Genomic DNA, 17,176 nt, shown 5'->3' on the forward strand with positions numbered 1-17,176 from the left:
CCTCTCCCCCCCCCCCCGCTGGGTCCAGGTTCTCCTGCGGCTCCACCTTTCTCGCCCCTGGTCCCCTCCGCAGCTCCCCTCCCTTGTCCCCCTTTCCCCGGGGCTCTGTCTTCCCTGCCCCCACTTCACGGAGTGAGTTTCCCCTTGACCTTCTGGCCTATGCTGGGTACCGCATTGCTCTCCCTGAGCCTCCTCTGGAGAGGACAAAAAGTGGTGTCCAGAGGAGGGGCCATGGGCACTGGCCAGGCAGGACACAGGGAGCAGTATTGAGGGTGGTCTTGAACAGAAGAGAAACAGCGCTTGGCTGGTTCCCCTGGTGCTTCGCCTACTTTTCCCTCCCTTCTTCCCCTTCCCATCCATTTCCTACCCCAGTGTGATTCAGTCAGGCCTGACCTTCATTTCCTGGAGTTTCAGAAGCACCCACCCCCCAAACAGCCCCCAAGCAGAGGTCAGGATCTCAGTTCACTCAGAAACAGCCCTGTGAAGTGTGGAGGGACTAGACGGGTGTGTTGCAGAGGATAGGCCAGGAGCTGGTTAAGTTTTGAGATTGTTCCCTTCTTTACCTGGATGGAAACACTGAGATTCTGTCCCACTCCATCCCCACCACATTCATGCCCCCAGCAACCCACGGGCCTTGCTTGTGTATTCGCTGGCCATCCAGGTCCCAGCCCCACTGGGCATGTGGACTGCTGGCACCACATGCAACAGGCTTAACTAGAAGTGAGGTGTACAAGAGAGAGAGGATCCTGTGACCTGGTGGACTGGATGTGGATATCATAGGCATAAGACCTTTCTTGCCACTAGACTCTCTTTAGTCTATCCCTGCAGTAGGCTGGAAGGCAGAGCTGGGACAGGTACCTTATGACCAAGTGGGCTTTAGCAGGGGGTTTTGAATGGTGCAGGGGCAGGAGGCTCACACTCTTGAGTTTGTGGAGTCCCTCATGCTGGACAAGGGTAGCATTGGGGAGGTCAGAATACATCTTGAAGAAGGGAGAGGCAGTGGGAGCTGAGGCCCATGGTGGTGTGGGGTGGCTGGTCTAGCCTGTAGCTGGCTTATTCATTTGGAACACTCTTCATCCGCAGGTTCAGGTCTGGTTATGTGCCCCTAACCATGTACCTTAACTCTTCTCTGGGCTCATAGGTGGGTGTCTTCTGAACCGCTGCCCAGGTCTCTTTAATTCTGTCATGCTAATGACTAGGAAAGACTTCTCAGAGGGCTTGGAGGGGACTGGAGTCAGGCCCTGGAGAAAGTCTGTGCAGAGGCCCAGAGGCATGATGATTACTCCTTTGTTTGAGAGAGCCGGGTTAGTGATACTTGCCCAGTGAAGGGATCACTGCTGACATGAGCCACTGGAGTGGGTTAGCTCAGGTAGGCCGTAAACCCTTCCTGCCACCGCTAATCCTTGGCCACCCCAGGTGTCCTCAAGTGTACCTCTTCATTAATTGGCTATAGCCCCCTTTCCAGTAGGAGGGTCAGGCAGAGTGGGAGAAAATCATGGGTTCTGGGTGATGTAGGCAGGCTGGGCAGCCTATGGGGAAGGCTCAGTCAGACGTTGTCACAGCTGGGTGGGGGATGGGTATTCTGGGTACCCAAGGTCACACAGCCTTTGGGTGGTGTTGGGCTGCCGCAGAGGGATCTCATGTATTCCCTCCCTCCCTGCCCTGGCCCTGACAGCTAGGCCCCAGGTCTAGCAGGAGCCCCCACTTCAGAAGAGCAGGTAAAGAAGGCTTTCCTGAGGAGGGACTCTGGTAGCATTTGGATGAAAAAGCAGTTTATAGAGGGAGATGAAGTAGAGGATATTGAAGGCAGAGGAAGCTGTTTTGAGATGGGGTTCAAATGGAGTGGGAGGGGGTGGTGGTGGTGGTGGTGTCTTGGAGAGTGAACAGGAAAGAAGGCTCTGGAAAACAAGTGGCTGGTCCTGGTTACATATGACCTCATTACTTTTCCTGACCTGCTTTTGGGAGGTGGCTGTCTTGGGGCACAGGTGAAGCTGATAGGCCATTTGTGGTAGGGGGGACTAGATGTATGAGGTCACTCACTTGTGAGCCCAGAAGGGAGACCCAGTGAGGTTGAAAGAACTGCCCAGGGACACAAAGTGAGGCACTGGTGTGGCTAGGGCTGGCCTTCAATCGGCCAGAGTCTAGTTGATGGAGAGTTAAGAGAATGAAAGTCCCCTCATCCCTTGTTTCCACAGGACGCTGACGGAACTTCTGAAACAGCCAAACCCCCAGGAACTGCCTCCACCTCTGGGTCCACCCCTGGGTAACTGTGTCCAGGTGCAAATGGGTGATGGTGTTCTCCGGGATTCCCCCCACAACAGCACAGGTAAGTAGCTAGTGGGCCGGACGTTGGCTTGCTATAGCAAGGCAGGGGAGGGGTTGGAGGGTTAAGAGTTGGTTTGGATGGAGAGTGGAGGTGGAACTGCAGTTTCCCATATGTAATTGAGAAGCTTGGGGTTGCAGGTGTGTGATTGGGGTCTGGACAAGCCAGTCAGGCAAGCAGCCTTTGGTGGGAGGAGCCCTCCTGTAACCTTGAGCCTCCTGGGCAATGATTCCATGAGAAGTCAGGATTTGCTGGCAAAGGCTGTGGTTCCAAGGCTCTGGCTCTGCAGCTTGGGGTCCGGAACGCCCCCCCCTCTGTCTTGCTTGGCATTTCCCCTAGCTCCCACATCTAGTGTTCTGTGGTCTCCCCCATGCATCCGTCACTGCGGGAGCAGTCCTGGGATTCAGAGCCTTGGTGGTGAGCCATCCATTAGGGTAGCACCCCAACCAGGGCCCGCTGCTTTGTTCATGGCCCATGGACTTTGCGAGCCATCTCCCAAGTTCCCGCTGAGCTCTGTTGGGGAAAGGGTTGAGAAGAGGAGTGGCACACCCAAGAACGGCTCGTGGAGGCTTGCCTGACACCCCACTTCTTCCTCCAGACAAGAAACGCCTCAATAACGCACCCCTAGGGGCTGCCACCCCGGGTCCCACGCGTGGCCCTCGGCTGCAGGGCAGTGGCAGCATGACCTTGCAGCCGGACTATGCCAAGTTCGCCACTCTCAAAGCAGCTGCCCTGAAGGCCACAGGTGAGTGGCCGGGTGTGTTGGGGTACCGGTTCCCCGGGTGGGTGAAGGAATTCGCCAATCCGTGTGGCCCTGTGCTGACGGCCCGCTGACCCCGCCCCGCCTCCAGCAGAAGCCTAGAGCAGGTGCATGATGCTCCCCTCTACCCGCAGAGGCTGCACCCCAGGACTTCTATCAACGCTTCCCCTCCACCGAGCCAGCGCCACGGACACTCCCAGCGCGGCCGCGGCCTCCAGAGGACTTGCCTGCGCTGCTGGACGCCTGCCCCTGGGCCCCACCGGGCTACGCGCCTCCTGCCGGTCCATCCGCCCCCTACGCGGCCTGGACGGCCGGCCGTCCGGCGCGGGTGATCCCCCGTGGGCACTTGGCGACTCAGGCCTCCCCTGCGCCCCGGCGGCCCAGCCACGCACCCCGACGTCAGTTCAGCGTGGAGAAGCTGCCCGAAGCCTTCAGCGCGCAGTCCCGCAGCCTTTACAGCAGCGTTGGCCGCGGACCCCGGCACCTGAGCACCAACAGCAAAGCTGAGGTCACTGTATGAAGTCCTCCGGAGGAGCCGCTGGAACCTTCTGCTGGGTCCTGAGCCAGGCCATGGAGTAGCAGAGAGCTGGCATTTGCCCAGGCTGGACTGGGGACCTTTGGAGCCTGTAGGGCTAAGGGGCCAAAAGGGTGGGGCTGGTGGTTCTGTCCTTGGGATGTAGGGGTATCCTTGCCTGTGTAAATAAACCCTCTTAATGGTTCCTATCCCAAGAGGCGCTACTGGAGGCATCACTGAGTATACAGACAGCAGTGCAGGGCAGAGAGCACAGCATAGGCAAAAGAGTAATGTTCATGCTGGAGGCCAGGGAGAAGTGGCTGGAGGGGGTGACCAGGGTTGAATACCAGCTCACACCAGTGGGAGTCATGGAAGGGGGCGGTTAGATCTCAGTCATCTTAAGTTCTGCGTGCAGGGGGAGGGCTTGTTGGGCCCCTGACCCCTGTGATTCATGTGCTTTACTAGAGGTGACACCCCCCACCCAGCTGAACTGTACAGCTTGTATTGGCCCAGCCGGGTTGATCCTCACCGACAGTTTGGCCCCTGGCCTGCAGGTTTCTTGGCCAGATTGGCTCAGAGCCACCCCCCAGTGGGTGTGGGCCATATGGACATCTGGTGCTCAGATACAGGAGCCTTTTTGGAGGAGCTGTTCTGGGGTAAGGGGCATGGATATGATGGAATGGGAGCTCAGCAATGCCCCCTCCCCGGGGACTTGGGGTGCTCAAACTGCACAGGGTTTGGCGCTGCCAACTCTACCCCTTCCTGCCAGAGGGCTCCCAGGAGCTGGCGGTAGCCCAGGACACTGTCAGCACCTTTTCCCATCTTTCCCAAGTTCCCCTGTTCCAGGTTCTGGTGTGTGGGGATACCCCAGCTACAGTCAGGTGAGGTGTATGACCTCAACAAAGCCTTTCCTCAGTGTTCCCAGGGGTGGCCATCACTTGTGGCTGTTTCTTATTTAATCCTAAATGCCCCACAGGGTGACTGCAGAGAGGGAATTAGGCCATGGGACTTAAGTAACTTGCCCAGGGTCATTCAGCTGACTCCTAGGCCAGGGTCCTTTCATATCGTGCAGCCTTCAGTGTAGGAGAGTGAGGGCTAGAACATTGCTGGCAGGAAAGGCCTTGCTCCTGTCTAACCTAGTCTTTTTTATTTTTTTTTGAGACGGGGTCTCCCTGTAGCCACAGCTAGCCTGGAACTCCCTACGTAGGCTAGGCTGGCCTCAATCTCACAGAGATCCACCTGTTTTTTCCTCCTGAGTTCTGGGATTAAAGGCTATGCCACAATGCCTGGCTTCCTCTTTATTTCTGAGATGGCGTCTCACTATGTAGCCCTGTCTGGCTTGGAATACTTTATGCAGACCAGGCTAGTAGAACCCAGACAAATCCACCTACCTCTGCTTCCCGACTATTGGGATTAAAGGCAGGCACAAGGCCTGCCACCTGGACTTTCCTCTTGGTGGGGTTGCACCAAGGCCCCAAACCTACCAAGTTTGGTTATCAGCTCCTCATGTTTGCAGGATCCCTCTCCCTGCTCTTTAGGCTGTTTGGAAACAAACAAAACCCCCAAACCCTAGAGCCTAGAAGCTCCAGGACAGAGCCCAGAGCCCATATTCCTGCTGCAGGTAGCCAGGGCTCCATGATTTTAAGGGAGAGCCTCCTGCTCTCAAATCATCAACCTGGGGGTGGTAGGGTGCCTTGCCCCTGGCTCACGACTTGGATCTAGGAGAGGGGATAGTTGCTCAGTCATGGGGCCTACTGACACTCAGGATGCCTATGTTATGTGGCCCTTGGTTGTGCTGTGCTTTTAGGTGGGCATGACTCCAATGCTCATCCTCAGTCCCAAGCCTTGGATCTTGGCTGAAGCAAGGGCTGAGCCCCGCCTCCCCCCCCCCCGAACTTTGGGACAGTGTCTGATATGGTCTGCTATTGCTGCGCTTCAGGAAAGGGTATGGTTCAGAGATGTTCCTTGGCTAGATGAACAAGATGCAACCATAGATGATATATAGTTCAGCCCCAAGCTCCTGCCCCATGTGGTCTTGGTCCTCTCACCAGCTTCATCAGGTACTTACCACACACGGTACTTCATGTGTCATGTCATGTAAACCTGGCCAACAGGCCTATGAGGCAGAGGTCAAAGGCAAGGAGTAGCAATCGCATACTAGAAGCACAGGCTGAAGGGTCAGTTCCACCCAAGTGACCCAACTAGGAATGCAGGAGCTGGACTTGTATCTGCTGCTACCAGCCAACCAGCAGCTGAATGACCAGGGAACAAGCTGGAATCTGGATATTGTGGCCTGGCCTTTGACTTCAACAGCCTTTTATCCCAGGCCCTCACCCATTCCTACAGTATGCCAGGTATGCTTGTGCACAGGAAGGACAGTCAGACTGAGTCACGTGTCTGCCCTCAGTCCCTAGTTCAGTTGGCCAAGTCATTTGGCTAGTTACCATACTACAGACCCACACACACCTGTGTTAAGAGGTACCAATTTGTATTTATTGAATAACCTATGTCCAGGACATGGTGAATGACTCAACATAGGTGAGGTGCATCCCCCTGTTCAGTGAAAAACCACCCCTCCCACCCCTAAACACTAAGGAGAAAAGGCACAGTATATACACAAGTCACAAGAGCTAGGCTGCTCCATGGCCAGGGGCCATAAATTACAGGGATAGTTGGGAGAGGAAGCAGAGGGAGGGCTTCTGTCTACTCTCTGGAAAACCTGAGCCAACAGGTCCGGACTAGAAAAGGGGGAACACGTTTCCTCCTAGAACCCCTCCCCCACCTCAAGGCAAGAGACCTGATTCCTGGTGCCCACCCTGAAAAAGAAAGGCTTTTCCTGGGGAGGGCCTGGGACTTACCAGGTGGTATCTGCCACCCTGTTTTAAACACAGGATAAGAATTAGGGATAAAAATAAACTATGGGGGTAGGAGTTAGGGTGGGGCAGGAAGAAACAAACCATGCTGAAGACCCCAGACCCTAGGCCCAACGGTGGCTTCATCCTTGTCCAGCCCCTTGGGCTTACCCTGAGCTCAGGCTACCATCCCAGGGGGTGGGGGAGTGGGAAGGAACAGGACAATTAAATAAGATACCATTTATTTAAAAAAAAATTAAAAAACAATGCCAACATTTCATCCATCCCTAGGCCTGCCCCTGCCTCCCACCTACCTCCCCAGAGCTGGGCTCCCCTCCTTCCCCTCTGTCCCATGCAATGATGAGAAAACAAGGAACTGGCTTAGGCAGGCACGGGAAGGGAATGCAGACCCAGGGAGAAATAGATGCCATGGCAACTTCCCTCTGCCATCATGGCGGACCCAAGCACACGCATATAAAAACATTCATATAAAAAAGGGGAGGGGCATGTCAGACAGGTCCAGAAGGCAAAGTGCTCTCTGGTGCTCAGAGACCTAGTCCCCCCAGAGAGAAACCCTGATAAACAAAAACAAGACAAAAAACGAAGCAGAAAGAGATGTTCCGAGTCTCTGGAGGGTGGGGATGGGGGCTTGGCAGTCCCCCGTTGCTTTCAAGTGAGATCATTGCTACTGCTGCTCAGGCCGCCTTTCTTCTCAGCCCACCTGGACCATGGACATTTGCTGACAGCAGCTTCAAAGAGCTCTGCCCATGATTCCACTGGTCTGAAGTGATCAAAGCCCGGGCAGGTGACTGCTCTCAGAGGGAGAAAAACAAGATAGGGAGACAGGATCTGAGAGACAGAGGGAGGACCCTAGGAGACACAGTAGAAGGTAGACTGCACACAGTGGTCAGGAGGCAGCAATGGCAGTGCCACCACCCAGCTTGACGAGCATCTGCTGGCAGTCGTTGCAGGAACGCCGGTCACCCACCTTCTCCAGGGTGCGGGCAGCTTCGGCCAGCAGCACTGCCCGCTGGCCTGGGGAAGACAGGAAGGAGATGGGAAGATGGCGGCAGGCCAGTAGGATGGCAGTGGCCCGCTCTCGCTGGCCAGGCCAGGTGTCCACCTCTCCTGTGGGAATGATGACATTCATGTAAGCACTGTCCCCAGGGCTTTACGAGGCCTCAGTGTTGAACTCACACACTTGTGAGGTAAGTTCTATTGTCCTCCTCACAAGAAGGGTCGAACTTGGTGCCATAGCAAGTGTGTGACATAGCAGGGTGGAGACAGCTGAATCCATGTAGTCTTCTATCCTGCTCCTAAGCCCCAGTCCTGCTCAAGGCTGGACCCATAACCATTCAGCTAACACCATTCCCACAGCCCACTGAACCAAGCCTCGGCTGCTTTCATTCCAACCCTACTACAGTGGTTAAGAGGCAGGAAGGCTGCACAAGTGGAACCTGGCAGATGTCAGGGCTGCTGCACCTCTCTGCTCCCTCTGAGGGCAAGGCCCGATCAGGAACTCACCATGCTTGGTGTTCTGAGTGGTGCGCCGCCTCAGGCTATGCTCCAGCAGCTGGTGAGTCCGGGTGGGGCTGGCTCCTGCCATCAAGCGCACAGTGGCTTCATGCAGGAACACCTGGCAGGTACAGGGGGCACACAGTCAAACACTGGGTCCTGGCTTGTCTAACTCCCTTGGGTACCTCTCCCTGAGCAATGTCATCTGAGACCTGACGCCTCCCTCCGTCTTCTCCCCATCCCATCCTGACTTTCCTGCTCCTGGAAAGCAACCCATCTTGTTCCCAAGCCAAGAAGTAGGAGAGGGAACAACACAGCCAGGTGCTGGGGGCAGGAATACAGGGAGATGAGCCAGGGGCAGGGGACTGCTTTGGTGACCAAAACTCTTCCTCTGGGGTGGGAAGTCAAGCAGTTTGGATGGAGTCATCGGAGGCAGCTTCCAGGCTGACAAAAGGACAGAAGAGGAGAGAGAGCAGGATGAAGGGGACAGCTAGGCCGTGTATCAAGTTCAGTATCTTTGATTTCTTCAGAAGGGAATGGAGTCTAGACTCGTCAGCATGTTCAACCTTTGACATTGTAATACAGACTGTCACCTACAAAGTTCACTAGAGAACAGCGCAACTGAGTTACCAAAACCTCATGTTTTAAGTTTATGACTCTGCACAGGTCGTATTCTTTGCATCCCTTGGCTACATGTGCCCTGTGTGCTGTAGGCTAGCCAGCTGTAAGTCAGCAACTCTTTAAAAAACACTTATTTAGCAGGGCGTGGTGGCACATGCCTTCAATCCCAGCACTCGGGAGGCAGAGGCAGGTGGATCTTTGTGTGTTCGAGGCAAGCTTGGTCTACACAGTGAGTTACAGGACAGCTGGGGTTACAGGGAGACTCTGTCTCAAAAAAGACAGAAAAAAAAAACCCAACCAAAAAGCATTTATTTATCTTTTGTGTTATGTGTTTGGTTGAGCTGGTTCTCTCTTCCTACCATGTGGGTCTTGGTGAATTAAACTCGTCATCAAGCTTGGAATAAGTGTCTTTACCTGCTGAGTCATCTTGCCAGACTAAGTCAGCAGCCCTTAGGTGAACAGAAATTGCTGGTGGGTTGGGGATCAAGTCTAGGTCTTTTAACATTTTTTTCCCCTTAGTATTACAGATGGAACCCAGGGCCTCACACTGTCAGGTAAGCTCTCTACTACTGAGCTATATCCTCAACCCATCTTTGAGACAAAGTCTTGCTGAATTGCCTAGGCTAGCCTGGAATTTGCAATCCTACTGCCTTAGCCTCAAGTAGCTAGGTGTCTGTTTTCAGCGATGCTGGGGGCCATGGGGAGCCAACTGAAGCCTCCTGAGCAGGGACAGGATGAAGGGAGGGTATGTTAGAGGAGGTCTCTGATGCCGGCCAGTCTGTGCACAGACCAGAAGTCTGGCCTGAGTAGGTCCCATAAGTAGCAGTGCAGCCCAAACTTTGGGGCACACTTTTCCTTCTTGAGACAGGGTCTCATCTCATGTAGCCCATGCTGGCCTCAAACTTGCTATGCAGCCAAGGATACACCCTTCTGCCTCCACCTCCCAAGTGCTAGGATTACAAGTGTGTAATGTAGTACTGGGGATCAAACCCAGGTCGTGGTGCATTTTAGGCAAGCATTCTACTTGTGAAGCCACATCCCCGGTGTGGTGCACTTTTCTTTTCCATAGTTAGGGCTCATTCTGCTGTGTTTGTAGTTTTGGTTTGCTACATAGGGTGGTCAGTATGACTCAGAGGCAGTCCTTGTACCTTAGGGTAAGGGAACTTTTTCCCAGAGCAGCCTTTGCTTTTTGTGCATTTCCAGCACTGCCCATTCCTTTCCTTGGCACTCAAGGATGCCCTCACTCAGTTTTAGAAAATGACTGACGGGAGCAGAGACACTTTCTACAGTGGTGCAGGCTCTGTAAAGGTCCACTCTCCTGGGAACAAGCCTGATGAAACTCACTGGGAAGAGGGAGGGAGAAGCAGGAGCGGGAAGGAACAAGATAGGGTAATGGGAGTGACTACGGGCAAAGCACGCTATGCGCCATACATATACACATATGAAATGTCATAATGAGGCCAAGCATGGTGCTGCACGCCTTTAGTCCCAGCACTTGGGAGGCAGTGGTAGGCGGATCTCTGTGAGTTCGAGGCCAGCCTGGTCTACATAGTGAGTTCCAGGCCAGCTGGGGCTGCAGGGAGACCCTGTCTCAAAAAGACCAAAAAAAGAAAAAACAGAAATGTCATTGATGAAATCCATCATGTCTACTTAATATAGCCTAAGAAAAACATACAGAATGAGGTAAAGGATATGAAAATTATGATCATTACATATATGTATCAATGATGATCATTACATACATATCAAAATGTCATACTGTAACCTGTAAATGTGTATAATTATGTGTACATAATTATAATTATAAATAAAACTTTAATGTTTAATGCAACTAAGCATGGCTGGGTGTGCCTGCAGTTCCATATACACAGGGGGCTGAGGCAGAAGGAATGCTTGAGGTCAACCTAGGTAACATCAAGACTAGTCAAACAAAAACAAAAATGCCGCCGGGCGTGGTGGTGCATGCCTTTAATCACAGCACTGGGGAGGCAGAGGCAGGCAGATCTTTGTGAGTTTGAGGCCAGCCTGGTCTACATACTGAGTTCCAGAACAGCTAGGGCTACAAGGACACCCTGTCTCCAAAAAAAAAAAAAGCCAAGACACTTACTCTAATTAGCAAAACAATAAACAAAGGAAGGACACAACTGTTCTTAGGGACTTAGATCCTGCAGCCAGTGCTAAGGGGATGTGTACAGAGAAAGGCCACAGAACTGAAGTTCCTAAGTGAATTTCCCTTTAAAAGTGGTTCTAGGGCAAGTCTGTCGTGAATGCCAGAGGAGCTCCCTTCTGGCCAGGACAAGGAGCTCCTCACCTGTCCCCTCCTCTCTGAACTCTCTCACACAGCGTCTAACTGGAGACATATGGCTTGGGCTGGGCACCAGCAGATATTCAGCAATGTGCACTGAGCAAAGAACACATGGCACCTACTGCTGGGCTTAAGTAGGTTTCTGACAGGTTACCTGGTGGAGTTCCAAGAGCCAGCTCCACAACCACACATGCTATGAAGGGGTCTAGGGCTCAGACCTTACATCTCCCTATCTGTATATCCCATTAGACCTCACCTTGCGGTATGCTGGGCGGAAGCTATGAGCTAGCCTGCGCAGGCTGCCCAGGTCCCGCTGGAAGCCAGCCAGTTCAGTGCCTGATGCATGGTAGGTCTCGCCCAGGACCTGGCCGGTGCTTGCCTGCTTTTGCCAAAGTGCTGTCCGCAGTGACAGTAGTAGGTCACAGGTGAGCAGCTGGACCACCTGTGGGACAAACCGTGAGGGAAGAGACAGGTGATTGGCCTATGCCTAAGGCAAGGATCCCAGCACAACATTCAGTAGGCCAGAGGGAGGTGCAAAACCCAGGGCCTGGGATTGAAAGAGCAGCCTTGGAGAACACTAATCCTTTCCACGGTCCCAGGAGGTGGGAAATTGGCCTTCCCTATTCTGCTGGTTAAGAAAACTACGGCCCTAAAAGGGACAACTGCTTGTACAAGGGACACAGCATAGGCAGGTAAGCAGGGCCAGGGAGGAATCCCTGGTGGGTCTGAGAGCACAGTTTTTCCACCTCATGGGAAGTCACCCATGAGTGGCCTGGAGGGCTAAGTCACCCAAAGGTGCCAACGCCTTCCCCTTCTAGAGGAACCAAAGGTCTGTCTGAGTGGCAGTAGCACTGGAGGTCAATGGTGGCAGGAAGAGGAGGGGAGGAAGAGGTGGGAGCGCACAAAGGCAGAACCACATGGCAGTTCAATGCTTGCCTGACTGACCTGGTTCCTCAGTTTTCCCACTTACCAGTTATATGACCCTGGCATATGACTCAAGCTAAGCTTTAAGTACCTTCATCCATAAAATGGGAACAGCAATGCAGGGCTGATGTGAACATTACATGAGAAAGCACCATGTGTGTCAGAAGTAGGAAGTGTATGTACTCTGCAGCCACTGACAAGCTACCTGACTCCCTGGCTCCCAGAAGCCCATTAGCACCATGTGCAGCAGCAAGGAGACAGCAGGCCCAGATGGGTCACATTTGGATTCTCCACAGGCCATTTCTCGTCTTATCCAGCTAGTTGTCTGCTTTTCCCTGGTTACTGGACCTGGGGAACTGTGTTGCCCAGACCTATCCTGCCCCAGGCCTGCACACTATCTTCTGGCTGCTAACAGTCTCAAGGGGACATGGAGGAAGAATTCTTCCCTCAAAGAAAAGTTGGCATTGCTAAGATGTTAGTTGCTAGAGGAGTGTCTGTGTGGGAAAGCAGGCCAGGGCTGATCTTGCTCTTGGACCAAGCCCTTCTGGGACTGTTCTCTCACTTCTAAACTGCTGACCTAGGAACCTCAGCCCCAACAGTGGGCTCCACTGCTGATCTAGGAACCTCAGCTCTAATGATGGGCTCCACAAACCTTCCTAGTTCCTTACTACAGCTGACAATGGTTTTCTCATGAGGACACACAGCAGGGAGAACAACAGAAGAGTCCAGCAGTGGCTCCCCACCTTGCCTTTGATTTTGGACCTTTCTACACAATACTTTTTTTGTGAGAGTTCCTGCTGTCCTGACTTCACCACAGCACCCAGACCCACTGACAACTTCTACCTTGAAGTTTCAACTCAGCCACCTGGGACCAAACCTCAAAGGGCAGCTAGTTCCAAATTCTAAAAAGTTCCTCATCCCTCACCCTCTGGAGTTACACCACACATTTCCCAGGAGCCAGCAGCTGCATTCTGTCCCCCTCTGCCTCCCAGGATGTCTGGGCCTTCAAAAGTGCCCTCTAATCAGGTCCTCTCTCCAAGTGATGGGGCCTTTGGTCAGGGCACAGAGGGAAGTCTCTTGAGGGCTAGGCAGGCCTCTGTGATGCACTGTGGGAACATTGCACGGGTATTGCCAGAACATGCAATGCAACTACAATGCACCACAGCTGCCCGCCAGGAGGTATACAGCTGGCCACGGAGGCACCGGGATCATCAGTTGGCTCAGGCCGGCCAGTAGGAGCCCCTTTGCAGACTCCTAGTAGGCTCCAGAATCTGAGGAAGTAGTATGAACTATCTCAACCAAATGCAGAGCCCTAGCCAACTCACCTCTTCCTTACAGGAAGCCATTGGTTAGCAGGATCTGGAATGAAAGGAGCCTGGGAAAGGTGCAGTATAAGTATATCTGCTCCAGGGACCAGTAATTCTTCCTACATCAATAGGCTACACTTTGATGAAGAGGCTGCAATTCTGGCTTCTGTCTCTTAGACAGTCCCACAGGCTGAGTAAGCCTGAGAAAGGAGTGTTCCTATAAACCAGAACTAAGCACCTCCTAGAGGGGCTAGTGAGGCCGACTCACGTGGTTAAGGGCAGGATCAGGGGTGGCTCCGGTGACATTGAGACTGCTCCACAGGTGACCACTGGCCCTCTCACAATGACGGAAGGAATTCTGTTGCCCATCTGCTTTTCCAGAGAGCGAGGCATGCATGGCTCTACAGGTGTAGAAGACAGCCTTTACCAAGGGACTCCTGCAGCAGTGACAAGGAGGTGGAAGCAGGGAGAGCATGTCAGCTGAGTAACAGTCAGAGGAGCCTCAACTGGTGACTATCACACCCCACATTACTGCAACACCCATTTGTCACATCAATGCTGCCTTCATTTGGTGCTGGAGACAACCAGAGACCCAGGCTTAACCACAAGGCCTACTCAGCATGGAAATCAAGCAATCCACACCCCAGCTTCCTTCTCTACAAAGCCACTACTGATGCTAATGTGAAGAGCTGGCTCTGACTGGGGCTCGGATATGAAACGTCTCCTAAAGACTGAGGCGTTGAAAGGCTGTTCGCTACTGCAATGTTGAGGGGGGGCTTTGGTGAAGTAACTAGATCGTGATGGATACAAAAAATAACTTAATCCATTGATGGCACTATTGGGAAGTGACAGAAATCAGAAGGCGGGCCTGGCTGGAGAAGGTAGGTCCTGCAGTATGCCTCTGAAGGGGATATATTATCTCTGGCCTTTTCTGTCTGTCATTCTGCTTGCTTGGCTGCCGTAACATCAGTAACTGTTCTGTCATGTTCCCTCCATGATGTTCTGCCTCCTCACAGGCACAAAACAATGGAACCAAGTGCCAAGGACATAGAAACCCCTGAGATGGTGAGGCAGAAGAAATCTCTCCTCTTTAAGTACTTTTTCTCAGGTATTTTTTCCTAAACACTATGTGTGTGTTTGTCTCTACAAGTTACTGTGCACACAGAGGTCAGAGGAAAATTTACATGAGTAGGCTCTCTCCTTCCACTATGTGGGTTCCAGGGATCAAACTCAGGTCATCAAGTTTGGTGGCAAGAGCCTTTACATGTGGCAGTGTCTTGCAAGGGCCTACCCAGCCTTTTTTTTTTTTTTCCCCAGCCTTCTTTTTAAAGTACCTGTGGCATGAGGCACAACCAGAGAATTTTGACATTCCTCTTTGGTACTTGTGTCAGAACCTTGGCAGTGTCTATCTTTAGTAACAGGTACCCCATCCCTCCTTGCTTACATTCTGGCTGTTTATAGTTATATTGTTAGATCTAGGTGCTCCTGAGAAAAATTACAAAATGCTACAAGGTAAAAAGTTTCCATGGGGTCCTGTCTGAAAACTAAGTACATTTCCTGCCAACTAGACTATTTTTTTTTTATTTATTTATTTTTTTTAATGTGTATGTGTGTACTGCCTGCATGTAGGTAACGGCACCCATGTCATGCAATGCCCATGGAGGTCAGAAGAGGCTGTTGGATTCCCTGGGACTGGAGTTATGGACAGTTGTTAGCTGCCATGTGGGTGCTGAGATTCAAACCTGGGTCCTCTGCAAGAACAACCAATGTTCTTAACTGCTGAGCCATCTCTCCAGCCCCTCAACTAGACTTTCTACCTAGAGCACAGGAAGGAGCTGAAAAGCATAGGGGTGAGGCATCTGTGCCCTATGCGTCTTAAAGCAGCCCTGCTGTTCCAGGTATTTTTTTTTTAATTATTATTTTTATTTTATGTGTATGCATGTATTGCCTGCGTGTAGGTAAGTGCACCCGTGTCATGCAATGCCAGAGGAAGACAGAAGGGGCTGTCGGATCCCCTGGAACTGGAGTTACAGACAGTTGTTAGCTGCCATGTGGGTGCTGGGATTTGAACCCGGGTCTTCTGCAAGAACAACCAGTGTTCTTAACCACTGAGCCATCTCTCTAGCCCGTTCCAGGCTTTTTAAGTAGCACTATTAACATTTATTTATTTATAAAGATTTGAGCCCAGGTCTCCTGTAAGAGCAGCAAGAGCTCTTAACCACTGAGCCATCTCTTCAGCTCCAAAGATTTATTTATTTTTATTTTATGTGTATGAATATTTGCCTACATGTCTGTATGTATGAGCACCACATGTGTGCTTTGTGCCCAAAGGGGCCAGAAAGGATGTCAGATTCCCTGGAACTGGAGTTATTGATGGTTGTGAGCCACCATGTGAGCACTAGGAACCAAACTCGGGTCCTCAGCAAGAGCAGTCAGTGCTTGTTACTGCTGAGCCATCTCTCTAGCCCCAAGTAGCCCCTATTTTTAAACTCTCTAACCAGTAAGTAACACAGCCTGTACCGTCCTGCACTAGTATTCCCAGTTGAGTGTGTCTACCTGACACAAAGATGCTGAGGCTCAACAGGTAAGCTATCTAAAGTTACTTGGCTTTAATCTGCAGAGCAACAGCTGAGAGCAAAGATACCTCCACAGGCATCTCTACCCAGTTATTCCCAGCTTCCCCTGCTTGTCAGGACTGTGATGGAATGGGCCCTCATCATCACTTCTCATTCCTCTTCCCAATCCAGAGACTGTACCATCAAATTTCTGGGGGAATGGTACTTAGTGAATATGTACAAGTAATGGGTCTGTGTTAGATAGCTTCCACTGCTGTGACAAAATACCAGAGAAGGGACCAGCAACATGGCTCAGCAGATAAGGCCACCAAACCTGATGACCTAAGTCTGATCCCAGCACCCACACGGTGGAAAGAGAGAACAACGGATTCTTGCAAGTTGCTCTCTGACTACCACACAAGCATTACGGCATGTGGATGTGTACACCCCACCCCCAAGAAAGCCGACAGGTTGATGGGGTGTGGAGAGTAGCTGAAAGGAACCTGGAAATGGAGCCCACACAAACTGTAAAACTCTGCAGTGGCCACAAGTGCTGTCTCTGAATTTGCCAGGACCTATACTGTTCTCGTCTCCTCTGCAGCTCATGGCACCAGGGAAGCAGAGAAGGAGGTCCCAGAAGCATCAGTGACAGCTGCTGGGTGACTAAGCTGTGCAGAGATACTTACACAGAGGGCTGTGCTGACCCATTTCACTTTGCCATGACGCCTCTGCGCCCTCCTCTAGCTCTCATATGGTTCTGACCCCAGATCAACCTGCTATGCAGACCTGCTCCCTTCCTCTACCTCATATAAGATTTCCTTGGAGGAAAGTAGATAACTGATCCAAAAGCTTACGCACTCAGTCACTTCCAGGGCCTTGGGGACCCGTTCTACTTCTGTAAAATGAGAGCGCACAGCTGCATCATCTCCTTGGAGCCAGCTGATGGCCATAGTAATTGCGGATGTCCACCACCGACAGATGGTATCTGGACCTAGAGGGGAAAGAAGCATACTTCAGCACCCACAGGAACCAACTGCTGAGCTCTGAGGCTTTTATAACCAATCCTACATGGCACATGACATCTGTATGTTGTGGTGATGGGTAGGCGACCTGCTCCCAATATGATCTAGCTATCTTTTGAAAGTGTCTGGCAATAGGTATCAAGAGTTTTAAAATGTTCTTTCTTATTCTAGTAGCCCCATATTTGGTTTGAGTAGAATTTTAACAAAAATATTCACTGTAATGTTAAATTTTAAAAAATTTACTTACAGTAATTATAGTTTTTTTGCTTGTTTGATTATATATATATATAAATAAATTTTTTTAAAAAAATGGGTATGGGTATATTGCTTGCATACATGTAAGTGCAACCATGTCATGCAATGCCTGAGGTCAGAAGAAGACGCTGGATCACCTGGAAACTGGAGTTGTTGTTAGCCACCATTGTGGGTGTTGGGAACTAAACCTGTCCTCTGTAAGAACAGCCAGTGCTCTCAACCA

General features: G+C 51.8%; 2 protein-coding genes across 5 annotated transcripts in view; one reads left to right on the forward strand and one right to left on the reverse strand.

Annotated features, from left to right (window-relative positions):
• The window catches only part of Shisa8 (shisa family member 8), a 5,666-nt gene extending 873 nt beyond the window's left edge, over positions 1-4,793 (forward strand). The window contains exons 2-4 of the mRNA XM_008844788.2: positions 2,189-2,326; positions 2,922-3,068; positions 3,218-4,793. Of these exons, the coding sequence (XP_008843010.1) occupies positions 2,189-2,326; positions 2,922-3,068; positions 3,218-3,603 (671 nt within the window). The 3' untranslated portion in view covers positions 3,604-4,793. The remainder of the gene's footprint in view (positions 1-2,188; positions 2,327-2,921; positions 3,069-3,217) is intronic.
• A 1,881-nt stretch (positions 4,794-6,674) lies between these two features.
• Srebf2 (sterol regulatory element binding transcription factor 2) overlaps positions 6,675-17,176 on the reverse strand; it is a 72,175-nt gene continuing 61,673 nt past the window's right edge. For 3 of the 4 annotated variants that reach the window (XM_008844789.3, XM_029569134.1, XM_029569133.1), the window contains 5 exons: positions 16,535-16,667; positions 13,390-13,558; positions 11,147-11,332; positions 7,974-8,085; positions 6,675-7,577 (listed from right to left, as the gene is read on the reverse strand). In XM_008844789.3, the coding sequence (XP_008843011.1) occupies positions 7,357-7,577; positions 7,974-8,085; positions 11,147-11,332; positions 13,390-13,558; positions 16,535-16,667 (821 nt within the window). In that variant the 3' untranslated portion in view covers positions 6,675-7,356. The other variant, XM_029569135.1, reaches the window with a different exon arrangement.

This window comes from Nannospalax galili, unplaced genomic scaffold (genome assembly GCF_000622305.1).
Source record: "Nannospalax galili isolate Female #2095 unplaced genomic scaffold, S.galili_v1.0 scaffold180, whole genome shotgun sequence".
In the NCBI taxonomy this organism is placed as follows: domain Eukaryota; kingdom Metazoa; phylum Chordata; class Mammalia; order Rodentia; family Spalacidae; genus Nannospalax; species Nannospalax galili.